The sequence below is a fragment of the Psammomys obesus genome, unplaced genomic scaffold (genome assembly GCF_907164565.1).
Source record: "Psammomys obesus unplaced genomic scaffold, mPsaObe1.curated_primary_1811, whole genome shotgun sequence".
NCBI classification, from domain to species: Eukaryota; Metazoa; Chordata; class Mammalia; order Rodentia; family Muridae; genus Psammomys; species Psammomys obesus.
The window spans coordinates 58,783,864-58,805,960 of NW_026591086.1; the positions used below are offsets into that span (position 1 = coordinate 58,783,864).

General features: G+C 51.6%; 1 protein-coding gene across 7 annotated transcripts in view; it reads right to left on the reverse strand.

The window, feature by feature from the left end:
- The window catches only part of Dock9 (dedicator of cytokinesis 9), a 203,901-nt gene that overhangs the window by 35,759 nt on the left and 146,045 nt on the right, over positions 1-22,097 (reverse strand). For 2 of the 7 annotated variants that reach the window (XM_055609845.1, XM_055609846.1), the window contains exons 33-41: positions 21,962-22,079; positions 17,586-17,719; positions 15,693-15,807; positions 13,509-13,575; positions 12,095-12,142; positions 9,246-9,289; positions 2,910-3,025; positions 445-582; positions 165-347 (exon numbers count right to left, since the gene is read on the reverse strand). In XM_055609845.1, coding sequence (XP_055465820.1) covers positions 165-347; positions 445-582; positions 2,910-3,025; positions 9,246-9,289; positions 12,095-12,142; positions 13,509-13,575; positions 15,693-15,807; positions 17,586-17,719; positions 21,962-22,079 — 963 coding nt within the window. Of the gene's footprint in view, positions 1-164; positions 348-444; positions 583-2,909; positions 3,026-9,245; positions 9,290-9,746; positions 9,884-12,094; positions 12,143-13,508; positions 13,576-15,692; positions 15,808-17,585; positions 17,720-21,961; positions 22,080-22,097 lie in introns of those variants that run through there. The other 5 variants (XM_055609844.1, XM_055609847.1, XM_055609842.1 and 2 more) reach the window with 3 other exon arrangements.

Sequence of the window (22,097 nt, forward strand, 5' to 3'; positions counted from 1 at the left end):
AGAGGAGGAGGAACGGGAGGAAGAGGGTGTCCGGGCCTCGGTGAGCAGGTGGAGGAGGAGGACCTGGAGGAGGAGGGTTGGGGGCCTCGGTGAGTGGGTGGAGGAGGGGTGTCGTCAGGGCGACCGTCGGCGTGCTGTCCCTGGCGGAGTGAACGCGTGCGCACCTGCAGGTGTGTGCGGACGAAGGACTTCTTCCCCGTGTAGTCGAAGTTGTTCCGCATGAGGAAGTACAGCAGCTGCGAGGCCTCGGTCCGGATGGAGCTGAGCTTGGAGTTACAGCACTTGAGCACCTCGTAGCACAGGGAGGCGCACATGTCTGCTCGTCCCTCGTAGAACGTGGAGGGGAACTGCAACACGCCCAGGGTGCCGGCGCGGTGAGCTCGGTGCTTGGAGGCGCTGAGCCCCGGCCAGCGAGAATCCCGAGCACGGCCTGGCGCAGCTTACCTTGTAAATCAGCGACCTTAAGGCGGTAAAGACACTTTTCAAAGCCATCTCTGACTGGTGTTTTTGAAGGAAACACAGGTAGACATCAAAGACTTTCTTCATGAGAGGGTTGTGCCCATGGTCGGCCAGGAGCTGGTTCTGAAAACGCAGTGACGCTGGTGTGAGACACGCCCAGCACCTGACAGGTCCCGTGACGCAGCTGCTGTTACACACGCACAGCACACTTCCGAACATGAGACAACACATTCTGTCCGTGTGCCCCAGGGAAAGCACAGAATGGCTCTGGATCAAGCAAGAGGGGACACCACCTCTGCGGGTAGGGGTTCTAGCACAGCTGCCCACCACGGCTGGCTTTCCACGCACTCATTTTAACCACAAATCCGGAATTCTAACACGGACTACCATCACAGGTGTGAGTGAACGGTGGCTGGGAACAATGCCAATAAGGACCGAGTCCTGTCCTCCGAGATCGAGGTCCCTCCCTAGCCTGCTTCCCGGGCACGGAGCAATCAGACCACGGAGGGACAGCGGGGGCAAGCTGTGGTCAGGCGTCACGTAAACTCACGTGGATCTGCACAGGGAAGCAAGCCCCATGGCCTCACCCTTGACACAGCAGCTCTTAAACTGTACTGCGCTTCACTGTCACGAGCTGAGGTCAGAAATGCCAGCACGGAGAAGTCCCGCCCGGCCACAGTGCTCTCAGCTGTCAGCTGCACGGAGGGAGGGGCATCATGCTGCTCGTGGGCTGTGCGGGCAGCCTTTCTGTCTGTGTGTGCTCTGCACACTCCTTCCTCGGACTCTGCCTCTTGATGGCGCAGGGTCCAGGCAGAGAGCAAAGAGCCAGGCCGCCACTGCGGCCCTGGCCTGAAGGATCTGCAGCAGCACAGACTCAAGGCACACTCACCCTGAACACACTCAACGCTCTCAACATTCAGAACCTTTGGTGACAGACATTTACCCTAACAATGTTGGGGGTGGGAGGCCAAGACCTTTCTGTGCTTCTCAGACTGTGGGGTTTAGACAGCATGACTAGAGTTTAGGACACTGCAGCAAGTCCCCAGGAGTGACACCACAGCAGAGGCGCTCTATGCAGGCACAGGCTGATCCCCACATCTGCTGAGTATGGGCATTTCCCTCTGTTTCAACTACACGCTTAGTGGCCAACATGGATGTCTTGGCGCCTAAGGACACACTACAGCAAAGTCACATGATATTGGGCTGTCGTTTTTTTACTGTGTCTTGTGAAGAGAAAACAATTTTCCGGGGTAGACTCATGTAGCCCAGGCTGGCCTCAATCTCTAGGTAGCTAAGGATCACCTTGAACTTGTGATCCTCCACCTCCATCTCCCAAGTGACAGATTACACGCAAGCAGCAGCTGGTTCCGGAGGTGCTGGTGGTCAAACCTAGGGCCTCATACATTCTAGGTGGGTGTGGTAACAGCGGAGCTAAGCCCTGCCCGGAAGTGTTCTTCAAAACAAGAGACAACAGACACTTCCCTAAGACCCTGAAAATGGAACACATGGTTCCAGTCACAGACAGTAACATTCAATTTCTTCTTTCTGTACTAGAAATGGAAGGGACTGTTAAGTGAGACTGGAAAATGTTAGGCTCCTAACACAGAACATGGTACAGTGACATCCAGGCATAAAAACATCACAATTAAAACCATTACTTTGTATACTAACTCAAAACTTATTTTAAAACTGGGTTTGGTCTTGTAGCAAGGAAAGAAGGAGAAGGAGGAAAAAAGAAGGAGGAGAAAGAGGAGGAGGAGAAAAAGGAGGGGAAAAAGGAGGAGAAAAGGACGGGATAAAGAAGAAGAAGAAGGAGGAGAAGAAAAAGGAGGAGAAGGAGAAGGAGAAGCAGAAGCAGAAAGAAGCAGCAGAAGAGGAGGGGGAGGAGGAGGAGGAGGAGGAGGAGGAGGAGGAGGAGGAGGAGGAGGAAGCTTGAGTGTGCATCAATGACTTATTGCTAAATTTAAAATCAAGACCAAAACTTTCACCTCTTTGTTCATGACATGCTCTTGCATTTAATTTAGTAATAAGTAAATACTCTGAAAAAGATGAGTTTATACTTAATTGCGCCTCTCTCTTTAAATATTTAATTTAAGACATTTGGCTGTGTTTGAAGATATTCAAAGCAGAAATGCCTGGTTAGGTTTCCAGTACCCGTGGGAGCACTTAGGGTAAATGCTTTCTTTAGCCGCAACAGCTGACCCAGGGACAGCCTCTGGCGTCTCCACGCAAGCAGCACGCGTGGGCTGGCCATGTCTCTCCACACAGAACAAAAGCAACAGCTCCACTCTCGAAGGGAAAGGTCACTAAAGGACCCTGGAGATTCACAGTGTCCTTACAGAAGCAAAAGCAGCTGAAGAAAAGTCACACACGTGTGTTCGTTGGGCTTAACAGGATGGATAGATAGATTAGGTGGAGACCTGTGGCCATGAGCAGTGCGTCACACAAACCTTGAAAGCCAGCGTGAACAGCGACAGCGTGTCCAGAGCCGTAAGGCACACCTCAGCAGCGATGTTGGCTTCCAGGAGCGACTGGTGAATGACGTCTGCCTCTGAGTGGCCATAGCCTGTGTGAATGAACACAGCATGACTGTCTGGGGTTCAGGCAGCAGCTGGGGTTGCGCAGTGACAGTCAACTTTTGATTATTTATATAAGGTTCCTTTCAGGGCCATCTCCCCCTGCCTCAGTGGGGAGCAGTAACAATGTTTCCATTCATAACTGTCACTCTAAGTGTGGAGGCTCCGTGAGGGCAGCAGCCCTTTTCAGCATGCTGGCCGAGGAGACGGAAACGTCATATTATCACCCGGTCCTCGGCAGCGCCTTGTTAAACACTTTCTGTGGACAAGAAACGGGGTGTAGATAAGCCCCAGGGCTTGACGTCCATAAGGCAGTAAGATATGCATCGTTCGGAAGCAGGTGAAAGGAACCTGACATCCGGATGGGGCTGTCACTCAGCCCAGCTGGACCTCTCTGTCTGCATACGCTTTGTGCAAGTGGGCTAACCTCTTCCCACTCTGCAGCCCGATCTGTAGAACAGGGATTAAGGAATCCACACGTCCAAGAGCTGCAGCAAGGACACAGGCGTTGGTACTGCCGGGCCCTACACAGGTGCCTGGTACAAAATGAGCAGCACAGAGCATTATGCTGCTAGTACCAAGGCCTAAATTTAGCTGGCATCATAACTGATAATCAAGAGTTGACTGTTCTGCAAATAGTCTTCCACTTGCTTTAATAAAGAGCATGAAAGCCAATATATTGAGAAGAGATGCCTACGGAAAGGAGAGAGCCAGAAGGACGTGTCATGTAACTCAGCTTCATTACACACAATTTAAACATAAACTGCAATCTTCAACAGTGGCTGCAAAATCAATTTAGTAATGATATAAATGCAGTTTGACATACAATTTGAGATATTAAGTTATGAAATGGAGTGCGTTAGCAGAAACAGAGAGGATGTAAAGATGTTACCATGGTGTCCAGCAAAAAGATGGCAACACAACACGGCACAGTGCAATGACTCTCCAAGGAGCGACTGAGCAATACCTGCCGTTTGCTCATTTGAGACTCCAGAGAGGGAGACATTAGCTCATGATCGGAAAATAAAGCACAGAACACCCACACAATCTCCTTGAGACTATTAATGGGAACTGAGTGCCGCCCCCCAGAACCCACACCCCAAATTCCTATTTGGGTTACTGTATCAGAGGATTGACACAGGCAAATAGGAGGAAAGAGAATAGTAGGACTTTATTCTAACTGAAGGAAATGCTGCAGAGAGCTTTTAAAGCCACAGAAGCCATCCTGCGAGCTCTGTCAAGTGTAATCATCCAACACTGCCTCCACCAGGTGGCTCTGGGCCTTTCCATCTGTGCTTCTCTCTCCCTGTGTTGGGGCTGTCTCCCTCCTTGGGAAGATACAGAATGTGTTGGACACCATGTTAATTCCAATCCTTTGTTCATTTTTGAGCAAGTAGTATTTGGGGGTACTAATGCCATCTGTACTGCCTTTGCACAAGCCAAGACATTCCTGTGGTGGATGGGGTGTGACAAGATAGAGAGAGAGAGAAAGAAGGAAGGACATCACTACTGTTAAGGGGCTACAAACTACGGAAAGAGAGGACCAAGACAGATCAACCCCTGTGACCAGGCCAGCCAAAACTATGCAGACAGCTCACAGGGACTTTTAAGGAAGCCGCTGCCTGCTCCCAGGAGCCGTGGTCTGCGCTAAGAATTTGAAAGAAACATGGTTACTTGACTTCTTTCTCTTCAGAGAGCTGTCCCTGTCTCTCTATAAAAGTCACACTATGGGCATTCAGGCAGCCATTACCAGTGAGATGGCCTCCAGTGAGCAAGCCCTATAACAGTGACCTGCTCCTGGCCCCAAAGCTGGGAACAAGCAGCACTGAACACGTGCTGTTGTGCTAAGAGCAGAGCCAACGTGCCAGGCTACCTGACAGACCTGTCACACGCATAGACACAGTAATGACAAGATTCCTCTATGCTGGCTGTCAGACCTCAATGCCATCTACCCATGGTCTGGGGACCAATAAAAATGGGGTAAGAGGAGGAGGAGGACGGGTGCTGGGGTACAAATATGAGCACAGTATAATGACATACAGGCATGAAAATGTCACACGAAGCCCACCCATTCTGGCCATTAGCAAAAAAAAAAAAAAAAAAGAAAATTACTTAGAAGTCACAAAAATTAAAATCCAAAGGAAAAGGATTAAGTGAGATTTGTGGAGGCATGAGCCTGCCTCTGTCTGGGCCATAGGGAAATCTGGAAAAAAAAAAAAAAAAAAAAAAAAAAAAGACAAACAAATAAGAGGTCCTCCTGGCCACGGCTTCCTGCACGGCTTCCTGAGCTTGAGCTCAGGGCTCTGCGGGGCCCTTAAAGTGCTGCTCATCTGTTAAAATCCCCAAAGACGAAGGGCCGCTCAGACTGTCCTCAGTCACAGAAGGTCTCACGAGGAAGGTGTCAGCACCCACATTAAAGAGCAGAGAAAGCGGAATGGTTAGTCACCCTCTTCAGAGACAGCTGGCTGAGTATGAGTTGGCCTCACCCAGGACCTCCGCCTCAGGTGTTTATCAGGCTGCTAGCTACTCTCTGCGTCAGGGTGTGTCACCAAGCATGAAGGCTGGCTAGTCTTCATGCTCCCCGTCCAGGGCTCACACGGGTGCTGCCACCACCACAGGCTGCCTTTGCTCTATTGTGGGTTCTGGAAACCAGACTCAGGTCCCTCACCTGACCAGCAGCAAGTAGCCCCTGGCAATGTCCCAGCCCCAGGCTCAGCTCTTAAGGTGAGGAATGTAATGTGGGCACTACAGGTTCCACTAGGGGGCAGTAGCGCGCTGCGGCATGGTGTGGCTTCCTTCCAGCCTGGCCTGCTCAGCCTGCAGGAGGGAGCAGTGTTTCCAGGGGTGACATCTTTGGGTGGCCTGTTGTGGGGGGGCTGGCTTAGGCGTCCTCAGCCTTCACAGCTCAGACCTATAAAAACATCACCCGCTGCCGCACCTACAGTGAGACGTCTTCATTTTAGAGCAGTGTTTGTGTGGTGCGGGCACGCTCGGAGTGTCTTCATTAAGACAGTTTAAGAGTGTGGTTCTTGCTTGAATGCCAGCAGAGGTGCACAGGTGTGGAGGACAACGGGCTCCCTGCTCACCACGTGGACCCTGGAGCCCAGAGTCGGGCGGCAGCGCCAACAGGTCCTTCAGCCGCTGAGCAGCCCACTGCCCAGCTCCAGCTGACTTCCTCCTCCCCCAGCTCCAGCTTACTTCTTCAGTCATGGCCTCCTAGCAGCCTGGGGCTTGCTGTTTGGGCTAGACTGCTGGCCAGCGAGTCCCAGGGTCCACCCACCTCCACAGCCACGCCTGGGGTTATGGATACACAGCAGCCTACACACACACACTGGAATCTCATGGGTCCTCACGCTTGCACAACAAACACGTCATTAATGCAGCCGTCACCCCAGATCCAAGATGTGCTTTAAAATCTCAAAGGCATCCAGGAAGAGGATGCCTGCGTGTCTTGTGCCAAATTTCATTATCCCCACGGTAGTTTACAAACCCATCCTATCAGAGTGGTTTGGGCACAGTGGACGTCCCACAGCCACGCACTCCTTCCTGATGTAGGGCCCGGGAGGTGGAAGGCCGGGCAGACAGTCTCCCGGGCTGTGCCTCCATTTCCCAGGCGGCCTTCCTCTAAGGACCCAAAATCTGTACTTTTATCTTGGCTGTTTGCTGTTCTCGATCGCAGCACAAAGCCAGGAAAACAGTTTGGGGATGTAAAGAAACAGGAATGACAAGGAGTTCCCTGAGGCCCTCAACTAGAAAGCTGCCAATAAAGGCATCTATGTGGCTTTATGAAGTGTCAATACATTTTATGCAAAAGAATAACAGTGATTAATAGTTATTCGGCCCCTGCCACTTAATTACTAACAAGGTTTTTCCACAAATGACTTGGGCTTATAAAATAAAGAATAATAGTCTACTGGAAAAGGACATACAGTTTACTGGCCCCATTCACATAAGGAAATGAACATGCTCAGAGGTATCGGTGGCCTTCGTCCATGAAGGACCATCTCACAGGGCTATCATGGTATCGGCTTTCTCTTGAGGAATAGCATAGAGTAAGGCCTGGCTAAGTCTGAAAATAGCACTAGATACAAGCCTCTAACTGTGAAACCACTGGAAGACCGTGTCATACGTGCCCATGTCCTTTCTAAGGACGGACGCCAAGATGACCAACTTGAAGCAGGAACTGCCCCTTTCACCCTGCAGCGACGGGTCACTGCAGAGGGGCTCCATCTCGTCCATCTCGGGGACCTCGTAACACACACAGCCTTCAGGCTGGTGTTCCACAGGCCGCACACAGGAGTCCAGGAGGGAGGTTCACAAACAGGCAGGCCTGTCACAGGCCTCTGCTGCCCCCTGCCGGCCACGAGGAGGTCTCACAAAAGGGAACAAATGGCCCCAGAGAGTCCCCAGCAGTCTGTTCACTTATGGGCTCTGTCATGCTGGCTGGACTAACAGAAGGCACTGTGTAAGCAGTAAACGGGCACGCATGGCCCCAGTTGCTGCTGAAAGCCTAGATAGAGGACAGGCATGTGTGCACACACGCCGTTCATACAGCTATGCATGCGCACATACGCGCCATATAACGTAATGCAGCAGACATTCATTCTCTTTGCATGTTTGGCCAAGTTCCTCATGGAGCTGGTGGTGGTGGGAAAGGGTAAAGCCACCTAAACAGAGCTCAGGAGACAGACTGAGGCCCGGGAGAGGCGGCTCAGCAAACAGAACAGGCTGGGCAGGAGGGACTGCAGACACAGGCAAAGGCCGGAGGGACCGGAGGACAGGGCGGAGAAGAGTGTGACTGAGGACAGCGTGCCACTAAAAACTGATGGGAAAAGATGTCCACGTGGGAGCAGGGAGGTACTGCCTTCTCCGTGGCTTCAGGAAGGGGAGAAGAAGGCAGCTCAGCCCCAAGGCTTAGCGGCATCATCCTGTCCTGCCCAGCTGCCCTCACCAGCTGCCGCAGGTGCTGATAGTGCCTGTGACTGGGACGAGGCCTTCCTCTGCTTCTGTAAGGACCCTCCAACGTTTCTACGCATATCTCCCTGGAGAGTAAACTACTGTTATATAAATGATCTGGGAAAAGTGGACTCCAACAGTCCAGCGTGCCACAGGGGACTGTATTCTACTGCGAAACAGGAAACGAAAAGGACAAATATCAAAGCTCCTGTTTCGATTTGCTTTAACCCCTTGTTTTTCCAGCCTTACAAAGGGTTAAAAATGTCTCATAAATGTGCATCGTACAGAATTTGGAGGCTCAGTCTGGAGGGTGCAGACGGACGTCGCCCTGGCTAGGGGAAGGCTGGAGCCTGGGGTGAGGATGTAGCTTTCAGTTTACAGGTGGAAGTGTGGAAAGTGTATTGCTCTGCTGCTTTACCTTTTGTGCATTAAAAAAAGTATCTGTTCATTTATTTTATGTGTATGGATCTTTTGTCTGTGTGCATGTCCGTGTACCATGTGTGAGACCGGAAGTCCCCGGGGCTGGAGTTACAGATGGGTCTGAGCCACCACGTGGGGGCCAGGACTTGAACCCGGGTCCTCTGCACCATCTCTAGTTCTCTGTGTGTTCTTGAGACAGGGTTTCACCGTGTAACCTGGGCTGGCCTGGAATTCGCTCTACAGAGTAGGCTCTCCTTGCTCTGCCTCTGAGTGCTACCACACCTAACAGATGCATTGCTGTGCTTTCATCCCACGCCATGTCAGCCTCCTCGGGACTAGTTCAATCACAAGCTGGTGTGAATATGGTGTCTACACTGCCACATGAAGTTAAGGTGTGACGACCACAGTGGGTGGGATCACCGTGATTAGAGACGATGGCAGATATTAACAGGCGTGTATTAACGGAATGGGAATGAGAGCCTGTGATTTTCTAAGACAGGAACTAGCTACGCCATGCTTGGAGAGAAGAGGGACAGTCTTGGGAAACCGTCAGGAACAGAAGCGGGACTCCCAGATGGCATATTAGCCACTATGTGCAGCAGGGCTGGAACCTTTCAGGTTTTCTGCCGTGAGAAAGTCTTAGGTAGTTTAACACCGAAATGTCTAGGAACAGCGCATGAAGCTATCTGGGTGACCGATAGAGCAGGTGAAAAAGATGGTCCCACCAACTAGCAGAGAGTCTCTGGTGAAGTTAGGGAAGCCCGCAGTTAGGAAGGCAAGATGAAGGAAAAGGTCTTGGTTGCAAGTGAAGCACCCGACCTGATTGAATCTTACCATTGTCTACAGAAATCCCAAGCACACTTGATATCTTTCTCACACTGAAAACACAGAAAAAGTCACTTGGTTACTGGGTGCTTTCCACAGCCTCACAAACCGGTTCAGGGCTTAACACTCGTTTGCAGGCAGGATGTCAGCATGTGGGTGCTCGGCCAACGACGAGCGCCTAGCAAGAGAGGCAAACCATCTGACCCGGATGTGCCAGGAGGAGCAGAGGGGAAAAGAAAAGAAAACAAATGCAGGCGTCAAATTTAAAATCCGGGCCGCTGCCTGGCCCTCCGGCCTGCTGACTGCTGCGTTAGGGCACTTTGGATGGCGCCATCGTTGGCCGGCTGCACATGCTGTCCCCCGCACTCAGGACGCTCCTGAGGGCACTCTTCTTCCTATCTGCTTTGCTCTGGAAGAAAAATCAAGGTGGTCATGTGGCACGGTGTGGCCGGGCTCTCCCTTCTGAGACGGCACAGAGATGGCTGTGACGACGGACGGCGTGGGACTTACTGTGGTTAAAAGCGACAGAGTTATCCAAGCTGCCCAGCTGTTGCAGTCTGGCATGCATCATCCCTGTTCTGTTACGGGAAACAGGCAATGTCTGAGACTTTCGGTCATGACCCATGGGTCCCAACCCCTCCTGGTTCCTGTAACACGAGTGAGACGGGACAGAGGCAAAGTTAGACGCCTTACACCAAGCGATGTGGGGCATTAGTGGCTCACACGGGGGCAGCTGGGGCACATGCAGCCAAGCGGCCAGGGACACACAGCCGGCAGCTCCGACACAGCACACAGCAAAGCCACCAGGCCTCACAGGAGCGAACGCCAAGCCGGGGCAGAGAGCCTTTCCCTTGCAAGGAAGTGTGCGCGATGCGACATTTCAAAGAGCATCGCTGAGCGTGGGGGCGGCAGCCAGCACCCTGGCCACTCAGGGAGCACTGCAGGCCCTCCGAATCATATGCAGCACGAGCAAGCCAGTGTTCTGATCAAACAAGTCACCAGAGGAGGAGAGGCCAGGCATGCAGTGGGTTAGGCAGGCAGTCAGGCAGCTTCTCTTACCCAGCAGGAAGGCCGCACGCTTTGTTAACTTGTCAAGCGGAGAAAACAGAAAGTGTGGAGGTTAGCACTCCCGAGGCTCCCTCTCTACCGTACACCTCTCCGGCGCGGCACGACAGGCTAGTGCGGGGTACCACCGCCCGCTCCCACAGCCAACCGTGCCCCTCGCCATGTGTACAAGAACAGGGCCATGCAGGGACCTCACCACCAGCATGCTGGTGACTTCCCAGGGACAACGAGAAGGCACAGTGTTCGCACACCCACACTGCTGTGCAGGGCCAACACCGACGCTCATGTCATGGTTCGGGATCTGGTCACATGCGGCAGGGACCATGACAGTTTCCGAGGAAAGCAGGATGTGCCTCTCCACAGCGCAAGGAAGAAAGACATGGACCGCAACCTGCCTCCCGCCGCCCAGCTGCAGGCAGTGATGTTCTGTGCAAGTATATACAGGGGCTTCCAGGGTGACACAACATCTCCTGAACACGCTAACCCCACGTCCACCATGGGGAGGGGAAAAACCACCTCACAAGCTGTTCTAAAATACAGGGAAGAAGCTGTCAGCTTCCCACGGTCATGGTTTAAGCTCAGGCGCTTTCTCCTACAGGGCCTCGCGGGCTCCGAAGGCCTCGCTGACATGTGATGGCCAAGGAGGCGGCGCCGAGCACACGGCTTCTGGGTGGTTAGCGGCTGCCTGGCTCGACACCTCTGCGGTGCGGGCGGGTGGGTGGAAGTCAGGGCACGCTGACTGGTGAAAAGGCACCTTGGATATACTTGCATTTTACACTTGGAAACAAACGTGACATTACAGTGGTGATAAAAACTGAGGTTAATAGGAAACTTCAGAATGACCACATTTTAGTTAAAACAATATTAAAAAGAAAAGTGCAAAATGATCTCAGTAAATTTGTTTCTTTTTAAAAGAGGACACAAGCCTTCATTTCTTCACATGAAACAAGATCTTGAAAAGTCCTTTGCTGCATCCCCAGGGGGATGGGACGGCTTTAAAGCCAAGCACACCCATGGTGTTTCCTACTGCCTGCTCATCTCACTGCTGCACACCACAGAAAATACTTCGCAATTAAAAAGAGCTCGGCAGACTTTCTTCAAACAAACGCAGTTTACTTATAATCACACTGTTGAAAATACTAGAAGACTGACGCCCTTGCCCTCCCTCCCCGGACACAGACACACTCCACAGACACAAAGGCTGTGGGCAGGGGAAGAGCCTGGTAAGGAGAAGGGGGCTGGGAGGAAGAGCCCCAGCAAAGGGGCTGTGGCCTCTCTGCTGTCAGGCAGGTCAGTGGGGACAGAGTCCACAGAGTTCTGGGGACGAGATCACTGACTGGTCGGAAAGGAAAAGCTCCATTTCTAAGGCCAGTGAAAATTCACACAGATTTGAGGTAGAATAAAAACATCCTCTTAATTATGGAAAAAAAAAAAGAGAGGCTAGGTGAGAATGTGGCCTGGTTCTGTGTGGGGCAGGGCCAGGGTCAAGGCCTCCCTAGGGGAGGAGAACAGGGAGTCCAGTCCAGGAGAAAAAGAGAAGGGGTGAAGGGTTGGAGGCTGGAGGGGAACTGGAGGAAGTCAGCAGCTACGCAGTAAAGACAATCTGGCAGGGAACAGCAGACAAAGCCAGACCCCGGAGCGCAGGAACGCCGGCCAGACCCCTGGACCGCCTCTGTGGCACCGGCCTAAGGTCCAAGAGGCTCACGCACGCCCCAGCTGCCCATCGGCTGGATGAGCATGGACACACAGCTCCCCCCAGACAGGACAGCACGTCACAGCACGCCCCACGGTACCTGGCGATGTAGCGCTTCCCCATGTACTGGAACTGGTGCAAGCAGACTCTGAAACAGGGAATCAGGGAAAGTCAGACAGCAGCGTGCTCAGCCCACTGTTCTGACAGCAGCGTGCTCAGCCCACTGTTCCCCTGACAGCAGCGCTGCACTGACCACCAGCCCTCAGCCCTCGGCCTCCAGGAACGTTCTAGAAGGCCCTTCTTCACCCAGAGAAAAGCACTAATGCATCAGCAGAAGCCCACACGTGTGGCCGCAGAACCGAGGTCACAAATAGAGCAGAACGGAATAAAAGCTAGTCACTCACCGCTCAGGATGGCCAGCCTTGCTCCAAGCCAGCATGCCTCAGAGTGCTGGGCCTTCCAGGTCACTGTCTCCACAGGCCTGCCTCATCTCCACAAGCCTGCCTCATCTATACAGGCCACTGTCTACACAAGCCTGCCTCGTCTACACAAGCCACTGTCTACACAAGCCACTGTCTACACAAGCCTGCCTCGTCTATACAAGCCTGCCTCATCTCCACAGGCCACTGTCTACACAAGCCTGCCTCATCTCCACAGGCCTGCCTTATCTATACAGGAGCTCTCTCTCTTGGATCAAGCATATGAAATGGTCCCTTTACAGGCATCAAAACTCTCTGTTGTGGTTTTTGAGTTGAACCACAAACCTCTAATCCTTAAAAACCATGCATTTTAGTTAGCTAACCTGAGACTCCCTGGTTTTCATGGGACAGTTTCTGCTGAAGTCAGCCACAGGAGTGCTCACAGGACTGAACCATTCCTCCAGTGGGCCCACAGGCTTTCTTTCCCTCAGTTCCAGGACACACAGAGCCCAGAGAACAAGGCTTCAATCTGAGTCCCTTCAAGTGTGGCTCACACAGACACAGAAACTAACAAAGCTGCTTACACCATGATGTATTCAATTGCAAACTGAGTAACCAATAACAGAACGGAAAAGCTTTTTCCTTTCACCATGAATATAAAAATGCGTTTGATCAAGGGTGGGGACTGTAGCTATTGTGGGTTAATAAACACGAGGTGTAAAATTTCAAAAATAGCCTCAATTCTGAGTTTGAAAAGCTACCTGAACTCAGCACCTGTAGATACAGTGCTAAGTGTCCGTGTTTCTAAAAAGAAAGAGCTTAAAGGAAATCAGAAACTCTTCCTGAAGACATAAGCTAGGTTCTAGATCTCACGCAGAAAACCAGCAGCCACTGCAAACATTCTGTGCAGTTTTATCCAAGTGGCTGGGGCTCAGCTACCTCAGCAGACAAACTGACAACGTCCTTGGGCTGGCCACTATGGAGCGGCTCGTGCAGGAAGCTGTGTGCCACCCTGCATTCCTGCCCTGAGGACAGGGTCCCTCACCCGCCCAGCTGGAGAGATGAACAGGGGACAGGTGAGGACAAAGCACTCACTCAGATATCGTGAAGAAATCCATCAGTTCAGCGGTTGAAGCCTTGTTCCAGTACGTAAACAGGGCATCTAAAACAAGCATGTACTTGGTCAGAATCACAGGACACGTCGCACACATTAGACAATCGCTCGTTGTAACCCTGGGGAGAGACCTCAGCGTGCGGGTCTCCACGCTGCCTGTTTACATTTGACCGAGAGGCAGACCACGCTAGGGGGCTCTCCTGGCTAACACACATAGCGGACTCATTCAACTTCAAGAACATCTCAACTCCAGAGCTTTAATAATAAATTACCCAGTGCTGGATTATTCAGCTTGTACATAATGTGCTCTTAAATGCAAGAGGCCATAATAACCCAAATCAGCCTCTCTACCTCCTTCTATAGAACCTTTTCCTCCTCTTCAGGGAATTTGTTAAAAATAAAAACATATGCTGTTTTGTTTTTAAAGTTACTTTCTATTCATGTCTTTTGTTTGTTTGTGTTTGCTTTTTGAGACAGGGTTTACTCTGTGTAGCCCTGGCTGTCCTAGACTTACTCTGTAGACCAGGCTGGCCTCGAACTCACAGAGACCCGCCTGCCTCTGCCTCCCTGAATGCTGGGATCACAGGCGTGTGCCACCATGCCCGGCTGATTTATTTCCTTTTTAATTATGTGTATCACATGTGTCTATGTCGGATAGATGCCTTCGGAGGCCAGACAGCAGCTCGTCCCTGGAGCTGGAGTTACAGGCTAGTATGAGCTGCCGCGTGGGTGCTAGGAAGTGAGCTCAGGTCCTCTGCTGGAACAGCACACACTCTTAACGGCGGGGCCCACCTCTCTAGCCCCGCCTCTGGGCTTTAAAGGAACAATAGACTGGCTCTTGGCTGCAGAGTGCTCTACGGGGATTCCGTAACGGAATCACGCAGCTTCTACTGACTGTGCTCTACATGTAGTAGAAACAGGAGCCCTGATGTGAAGAATCAGCTACTGCTAGAAAACAAATCTAAAATGGAAATGGGGTTTTTAAAACACAGTGTTTAATATAGCATGTTTTAACAGAGTTTAGCCTTTTGCTTTTCCACTTTGATGAGGACCTGAGCACTGGGCTCTCTCGGGCTCCCTCCTTTAGTGGCCTGAATCCAGAGCCAGGACTCCAGGGGTGCTGCTGGCACTGGCTGCCCTTGTACTCCTACATGCTGGGTTCTTCCCAAGCTTGCCCCGCTAGAAGCATGCCTTGCTGACCATCCTGTCACCTGCCTTTCACCTGTGCAAACCAGCCACATCTATAGGAGGAATTACTGAACGTGAAAGTGGAGGTTGAGCACCACACACCCTTGAAATCCTGGTGTGAACCCTCAGCTGGGCACTCTACCAGAAGCACTTTTCTTTGATATGCAAACACTTCAGCTATCTTTTCCACAAAGCTGAAAACCGGGCAAAGAGATCTCCCTCCAGAAGAACGGCTGACTCCCCAGAGCCTGGATGAACAGAGAGACCCACGACTGTGGCCTGTGTTCTTGCTTGCACACTTGTCAGGGGCAGAGGTCAAGGAAGACATGAGACACACAGCAAGAAGCCATGCTAGGCCGCTCAGGGTGCCGCCTGGGTTTCCGGGGATGCTGCCCTCCAGTTCTCACTCGGAGCCCGCATGGACCACTGTGCTCTTACAGATGAAATCCAGGGGCTCAGGGAAGCTCAGCGCACCTCCCACTGGCTCCAGAAAGCATACGGCTGAGAGCAGTCTGCCTCTGAGTGGATGTGGCTCTATGGCAGGTGTGACTCCTGACTGACACTAAGGGTGTGAGCTCTGGGCTCAGATGGGCTGGTGCTAGCGCACATCAGGCCGGGCAGCCGATGCCAGCAGCACCCTGGAGTCCTGGCTCTGGATTCAGGCCACTAAAGAAGGAAGGGGCCCGAGACAGTACAGTGCTCAGGTGCTCATCAAAGTGGAAAAGCAAAAGGCTAAACACTGCTAAAACATGCTATATTAAATCCTAGATTTAAAAAAAAAAACATTTCCATTTTAGATTTGTTTTCTAGAAGTAACTGATTCTTCACATTAGGGCTTCTATTTCTACTGCATTTAGCAAATTAATACACATTGAGAAACGAGGAAGAATTTTTCTTAAATATTTGAAATTTTCAAGTAATGCCATCTAAAATAACTTGAACAATGAAAACAGAACAGCTGTTTTAATTCTACCTACCATCAGACATGCTTTTCAACACATAGAGGAAACACATCAGCAAGCTCTTGATCTCAGACTGGTCCAGTTTGTCACAGCGAACTACGGAATTTCCCAGCGTGCCGCTCTGCTGATGCTAAAAGGAACCGAGGTCAGTTTTCCGTTCCATGAGGCACACATCTCCCTCAGAGAAGAGCCCTTAGCCGAGTCAGATGTACAAACTGCCAAGAACAGGTAACCCGAAGGTACAAGTCCACAGAGACACCCCTCATGGCTAACACACACACCCACGGCACCTCCAGCTCTGACTTGGCACCTCTGTCCGTTGCCAGGGGACAAGCCAGAAGGCACAAGCCCTTCTCACCCGAATAGCAGTTTTCATTATGCTATCGGGAAGGTGGCGTCCTTGTAAAATCTCATGCAAAAGAAAGGAAAGAAAAGCCCCATGCACGAGGCTCCAGGTGGGAGGAGGGCTGCAAAGGTGTCGTGCATGCACCCGCTAAGAACAGCCAGGAGCCTGTGGGGCCGCTACACAGCCCCAGACGCCTGAGGCTCAGGCCTGCCCTTAGGACACCACCCAGGGCACCCGTGACACACTTGACAGGAGCACGCCAGCGCAAACCACCCTAAAGTGATGAGGTCTGCCGTCAGCGTGGCCTGGCAGCAGCTCGGGCTGGGCTGAGGACGGGCAGAGGGCCGTTTTACCACTAGGAAGCAGCAGGCTCACAGCGAACCGGGTAAGGCTTGTAGCTCCCGTTAAGAATATAGGATTAAAAATAATCCTCGGGATGTGTTTCCAATTTATATCAAGAACTTTCTTTTCTTTCCTTTTTGCCAAATACCAAATGAAAAAAAAAAAAAAAACATAGAAAAAAGATTCTTTCCAGGTGTAGTCAACCAGGACTAATGCATCCAGAGAAGGCTCAGCCGACAGGACGCGTGCTGCCTCTCCCTAAGGCCTAGCTGCGGCTGCCACTAGCGGTAAAAGGCACGGTGAGCCTCGAGCCCTCCAACCGAAGCAAGAGCTGCGAGAGAAGCCGGTACTTCTCGTGGGGAGCAGAGGGGCGCGGCGGGCACAGTCTCCTCTGGCAGCGGCGGAGCTGTCAGAAGGGAGAAGTCCATGGTGGCGCGGTTTTTCCTGGCTGGCTGGCAGCTGTCCTCTGCAGCACTGTGGGCGACACAGGCAGAGTGCCTCCGGAGCAGCTGGTCCCTCTGCACACGGAGGGTGGCGGAGTCAAGGGGAAAGGTTGGCAGGTCGGACAGAGCCGGGCAGCCCGCACACGTGTGCCTAAAGGTAAGGGCACTGGCACCGGCCGGAGTCCGGGCTGAGGCTGCTCTGGGAACGAGAAACAGCTCTCCGAACGGCTCGACCGTTTATTGGCAGAAAACTTGAAGTAACTTAGGGACACAGAGCCCCAGGGGATGCCAGTCTCCCAGGGTTCAGGTTACTATCAACCTTTCTCTTTTCCTGCGAAGTTCCAGACAGCTGAGGCTGCAGCAGCAGGAAACAGTTGGGGAGAGACTCAGGAGGAAGAAAGAGGTGTTAGTGGTGGCCGGGCTCAGCCGCGGCTCAGGACTGAGAAGCCGTCTGTTTTGGCCTGACCTAAGAGGCTTAGAGACTCCAAGATGCCACCCTGCTTCGCTGCAGACGCTGCCTGGGCCCAGACCCTGGCAACAGGAGCCTCAGGGGACTCCGTGACAGCCTGGCCTGACAAGCAGAAGCTCTGGCTCGAAGTCACCAGCAGACATGCAAATGGTGACGACGACAAAGGAATCCACAATCCCACAATCCCACAGTCTTGTCATCTATTGCACACTAAGGAGTTTAAACAACTCCCAAAGGTCACAGGTAACAAAGGTCACAGGTGGGCAGGACACCAGCTGCACATGAGAGCCATCAGAAACACAAATCACCTTCTCTAGGGAGTTGCTCTTCTCCAGGTTCCTTTCCGGAAGGCTGTTCCCCGAGTCTGTGCTGATGAGGGAACCTCTGGAGTCGGCATTTCTCACACTGTTGATGTTGGGGGTTGAAGCTGTGTACGGAGATGCTAAATGGAAATCAGAGCAAGAACAGGTTTTGGTTAGACAGCACAAAATGAAGAGAAGTACTAAGTTTTAAGAGAAATGTTTTGAGGGTTTTTTAAAAGTCAGAACATTACTTGAGAGTTACTATCAATTACTTCACATTTATAAGACTATTTTAATTCTATGCGTGCGAGTGTTTGCCAGCATGTACGCACACACGTGCGCAGCGTCTGTGGAGGCCAGGGGGCGTCACAGACGGTTGTGCGCTGACACGCAGATGCTAGGAACTGAACCTGGTCCTCTGCAAGAGCAGCCAGGGGTCTTCCCCCTGAGCCAGCTCTCCAGTCTCTCGGCTACATCAGCTTTTGAAGAATCAGGTGAGTACAGGGTCACGTCAAAATCACCTTTCACACAAACCTTGCTAATTCACATACTGGAGCTACCGTTGCTTGCTCAGACTAAAGCAGCATACATTATCTCAGAGCGGGATTCAAAAAGAAAAAAGGATAAGTCCACTTCAACCTTTAATCAAAGAGGGATACGTCAGGAACTGATAATGTGCAGTGCGGAGGCGGAGCTGCCCCACGGGGTTTCCAGGAAGCGCGTGGGACATGTAACAACTTAGGGACCCACGGTGATTCTTGGCACGGCCAGAAACTGCACGGGACAAACGACTGTGCTGTCGCCTTCTGCTGGTGTCAGAGCTTCCTGCCGCTGGTAGCTGGAATTTCGGTATTCTGCTAGGGTAAAAAGCAAGCTCTGGACAACAGTGCGGAACAGAAGTGAAGGCAGTGAGCAATGTGATTCCAAAGTACGGAAAGTAAATATCCAGCAAGTGTGCGCGACACCAATCACAGCTGTAGTCACTAAGAGGAGGGCGAAAGTGTTTTCCTTAAGTTCATGCACTTGGTTTGGAAGACCTACTAAGTGGCTGGTATGTAAGCACTGTTTTTTAAGGCCGGAAATCACAGGGCTGTAAACAGACAGTAAATTCAAAAAAGCGATGTTATTAGTTGACTTAGAGATACCAAAAAAATTATTATGACAGTTAGATCTGCCCTTCATCTGTAAACTGGAAATATTGGCAAAGTCTGTTGTTCAAAGAGGAAGGAGGAAAATCTCACTTGGAAATGAATTTTTACAAGTATCTGAAGGTAGGAACTGGCCTCTGTCTCTGAACTGTGGAGTTTCTTACGGAAACGAACTGGCTTCCTGCTTAGATAAGATTAATAAATTGCACAGCAAAAATGACTCTTTGGACTTGGCTTCTGTAGCCAACAGGCCTTTGGCAGAAAGTCGAGGCTGTGCGGCGTCATCAGAGCAGATCCTGCCCCTGTGGGCAGCCGTGCGCACAGCCCCGAGGAACCGAGCCCCAAACACGCTACTGAACACCACGACAGGCCAGTGCGGATTTCAGCGGGAGAAAGGGCTGGCTCACACAGGCCACGTCACATGGAGAGACGGCTGGGCAGCTGGACGCACAGAACAAGTCATCTCTGCTTCGTGCCTAATGGCCTAAGTTCATCACCTCTAATCACCCTGACGATGAAAGATGCGTGACACACACGTAAATCCTCCTCCCTCCCCAGCATGCACGGCTGCATGACCCTAGCATGCAGAATGTCACAATGGGTGAAAACCTTGTGAAGAAGGGATACCACCTCCAGGGAGAGAGAAGAACTGCACGCTTTGAGCACAGGATAATCATGGCGTGCAGTGGGGGCAGGACGCGAGGCTCGGGTGAACGGGGCCGAGAACTGTGCACTGTGCCCGTCATTCCCAGATTTTTAAACCGATCACAACTGTAGTCCTCGCTTGAGGCAGACAGGTGCAAGCGTAATGGCTCAAAAGCAACTTACTGCTTTGTTCTGAGAACGTGTGTTTGTGTCCCTGCCCAGGTAATGACTTTACTTTTTAAAATTTCCAAGTATTTTTAAAAACTATTCTTAAGCTGGGCGTGGTGGCACACACCTGTGATCCCAGCACTTGTGGAGAGGCAGTCAGATCACTGTGAGTTCAAGGCCAGCCTGGTCTACAAAGCGAGTCTTAGACAGCCAAGGCTACAGAGAAACCCTGTCTCAAAACCAAAGCAAAACCAAACCAACCAACCAACCAACCAACCAAAACCTATTTTTATTACTATCCATGTGATATTTTAATAATATTAATAATTTAATATTACTATTCATAAGTTAATACAGTGGTGAGTTTCATAATGTTACTTATGCAAGAAATGACTTCAAAATTATTATTTTTTATGTGTATGGCTGTTTTGCTGGCATGTATGTGCACCTGCCCACAGAGGCCAGAAGAGGGCAGCAGACTGCCATGGGTGCTGGGAACTGAACTCGGGTCCTGTGCAAGAGTAACAAGTGCACTGAGCCTTCTCTCCAGCCCAGGGAATGAGTTTTAAGGGTCTTAAACAACATACGAATGAAATAAAGCTTGGTTCAGCTGGCTTCCATCTGTACCAACAGCCAAATATGGAGCAGGTGGGAGGGGAACTCTGAACCTAAGAGGGGTGTTTCCTAACAGGGAAGGGATCCCAGAATGCTTTTTATCCAGGAATTCTCATGTGAGGGGCTTGTCCCCAGAAGGCTGTCCCCAGATACTACACCCTCCTCACATTTGCCTGGAAGGATGAAGTCATCGGGAGCTCCGTGAGGCGCAGCTGCAGCAGCATTCAGAACAAAACCCAAACCCAAACCCAGGGAGCCTGCTTTGTGGGCGGTGCTTCCCTGGGAGATGTTTCTAAGAACAAGGACGGTGCCGTCAGGAACACACGCTGACAAAGAGTGTAAAGAAGCCAGCTGTGCTAAGCTTCTGGAAGTCCGGTAAAGAACGAGGAGACCACATCAGGCAGCACGCGTGCTGGGCAGCGCAGGTCCTCCTGCTGCCATCGTGTGAATTCTCAGATCCAGTGAGCCAAACAGCCCTCGCTGTGGCTTGATCATCCCCACAGTCTGCCTTGCCTTCCTGCGGCCAGAGGACAGAGCAGGGAGAGTTCCAAGCACACAGCCAGGCTTGTAGGCTCTTCCACTGGGCCTAACAAACCACAGACGCCACAAGTGAGCTAGCCATAACAAAGACAGCACATTTCCCACGGCGTCCACCCTGCACCCTGCAGCAGCCTTTCACTTCTGACAGCGCTAGCTTGGAGACAAGGACACGAAGGCCGCAGGATGCCTCGCAGGAGCGGACGCGAAGCCGCCCGGTCAGAGCTAAGCTTGCACTGATGCACTTCGGGGAAACAGTGTAAAGATGGCCTCCCCACTGGCAGCGGCAGCCTCGTACCAGTGCAGGGTGGGACTGGAGCACGAATGCAGGCCCCAGGAGACTCCAGCAGTCAGCGTAATTCCATAGATAATACAACATACATTATAAAGGGGATATGACCATGAGGTTATCCTCGAACGCAAATGCACTTCAGGACTAGAACTGGGGTGCAGGGTAAGTCTAGACCCTGGCAGGGGCTTCCCCGTGTCACGGTCTCCTGTCATTGCTGTCTCCATGTGATAATGTACGAACAACAGAGAAGGTGTGAATGGATTCAGGACTCATGCTTGGTCCTGTGAATTCAGTGGTCAAAAGGCATGTGTCTTCCTGACCACAAATCTGTGGCATTAATGGGCGCTGTGACCACTGCCACAGTAGGAGGCATGGTTAGCAGAGGGGACCAGAGGCAGAATCAGACCGTGAACCCCAAGTAAAGTCCTATGATTCTATCTGTGTGTGCATGCATTTATACGCTGCCATTTGGCTCTTCATCATCTTTATAAAGCTGCGATTTAATTAGTCAGATAGAAATAGGTGCATCTCCCACAGACAGGGCCTCTCTATCTGAGTCTTGATTTATGCCATCTGCTTTCCTTCCCATAGGGCTGGAAGAGAAGTACAGAAGAGAAGATTTCCGAAAAGCATTTTTTAGGATGGAATTTCAGCTACAGTCTGTTACCTCCTTCAGACCTAGGAACAAGACTGCAACACTCACCCAGCCTCCCCTCACCCCAACACCTGCAGACCGTCTGCCGCTAAAAGCATCAGGAGGATTTAAAGCCCATCAACTACAGAAGCGTTGACAAAAGGCGGCAGAGCAGCGTGTCCGAACTGCCCTGTCAGATTTATGGGAATCCTGACTACAGGTTGGAAGATACCACAACAGAACCTTCCAAGGCAGAAGACCCCAGTCCTAACTCACTATTCACTGTGATGGTAAGGGTAGTGTCAATGACACAGGACAGGGCCAGTCGGAGCAAGGTCATTACCGATGCCTGAGATGGCGCCCAGGAGGTCTTTGTGCAGGCTGCTGTCAAGCGTGTTTCCCTTCTGAGGAGTCATGAGTGGGTTCCCAGCTGGCACAGCAAGGGGTTCATCCTTCACCACCTGCCAGAGAGAGGAGGG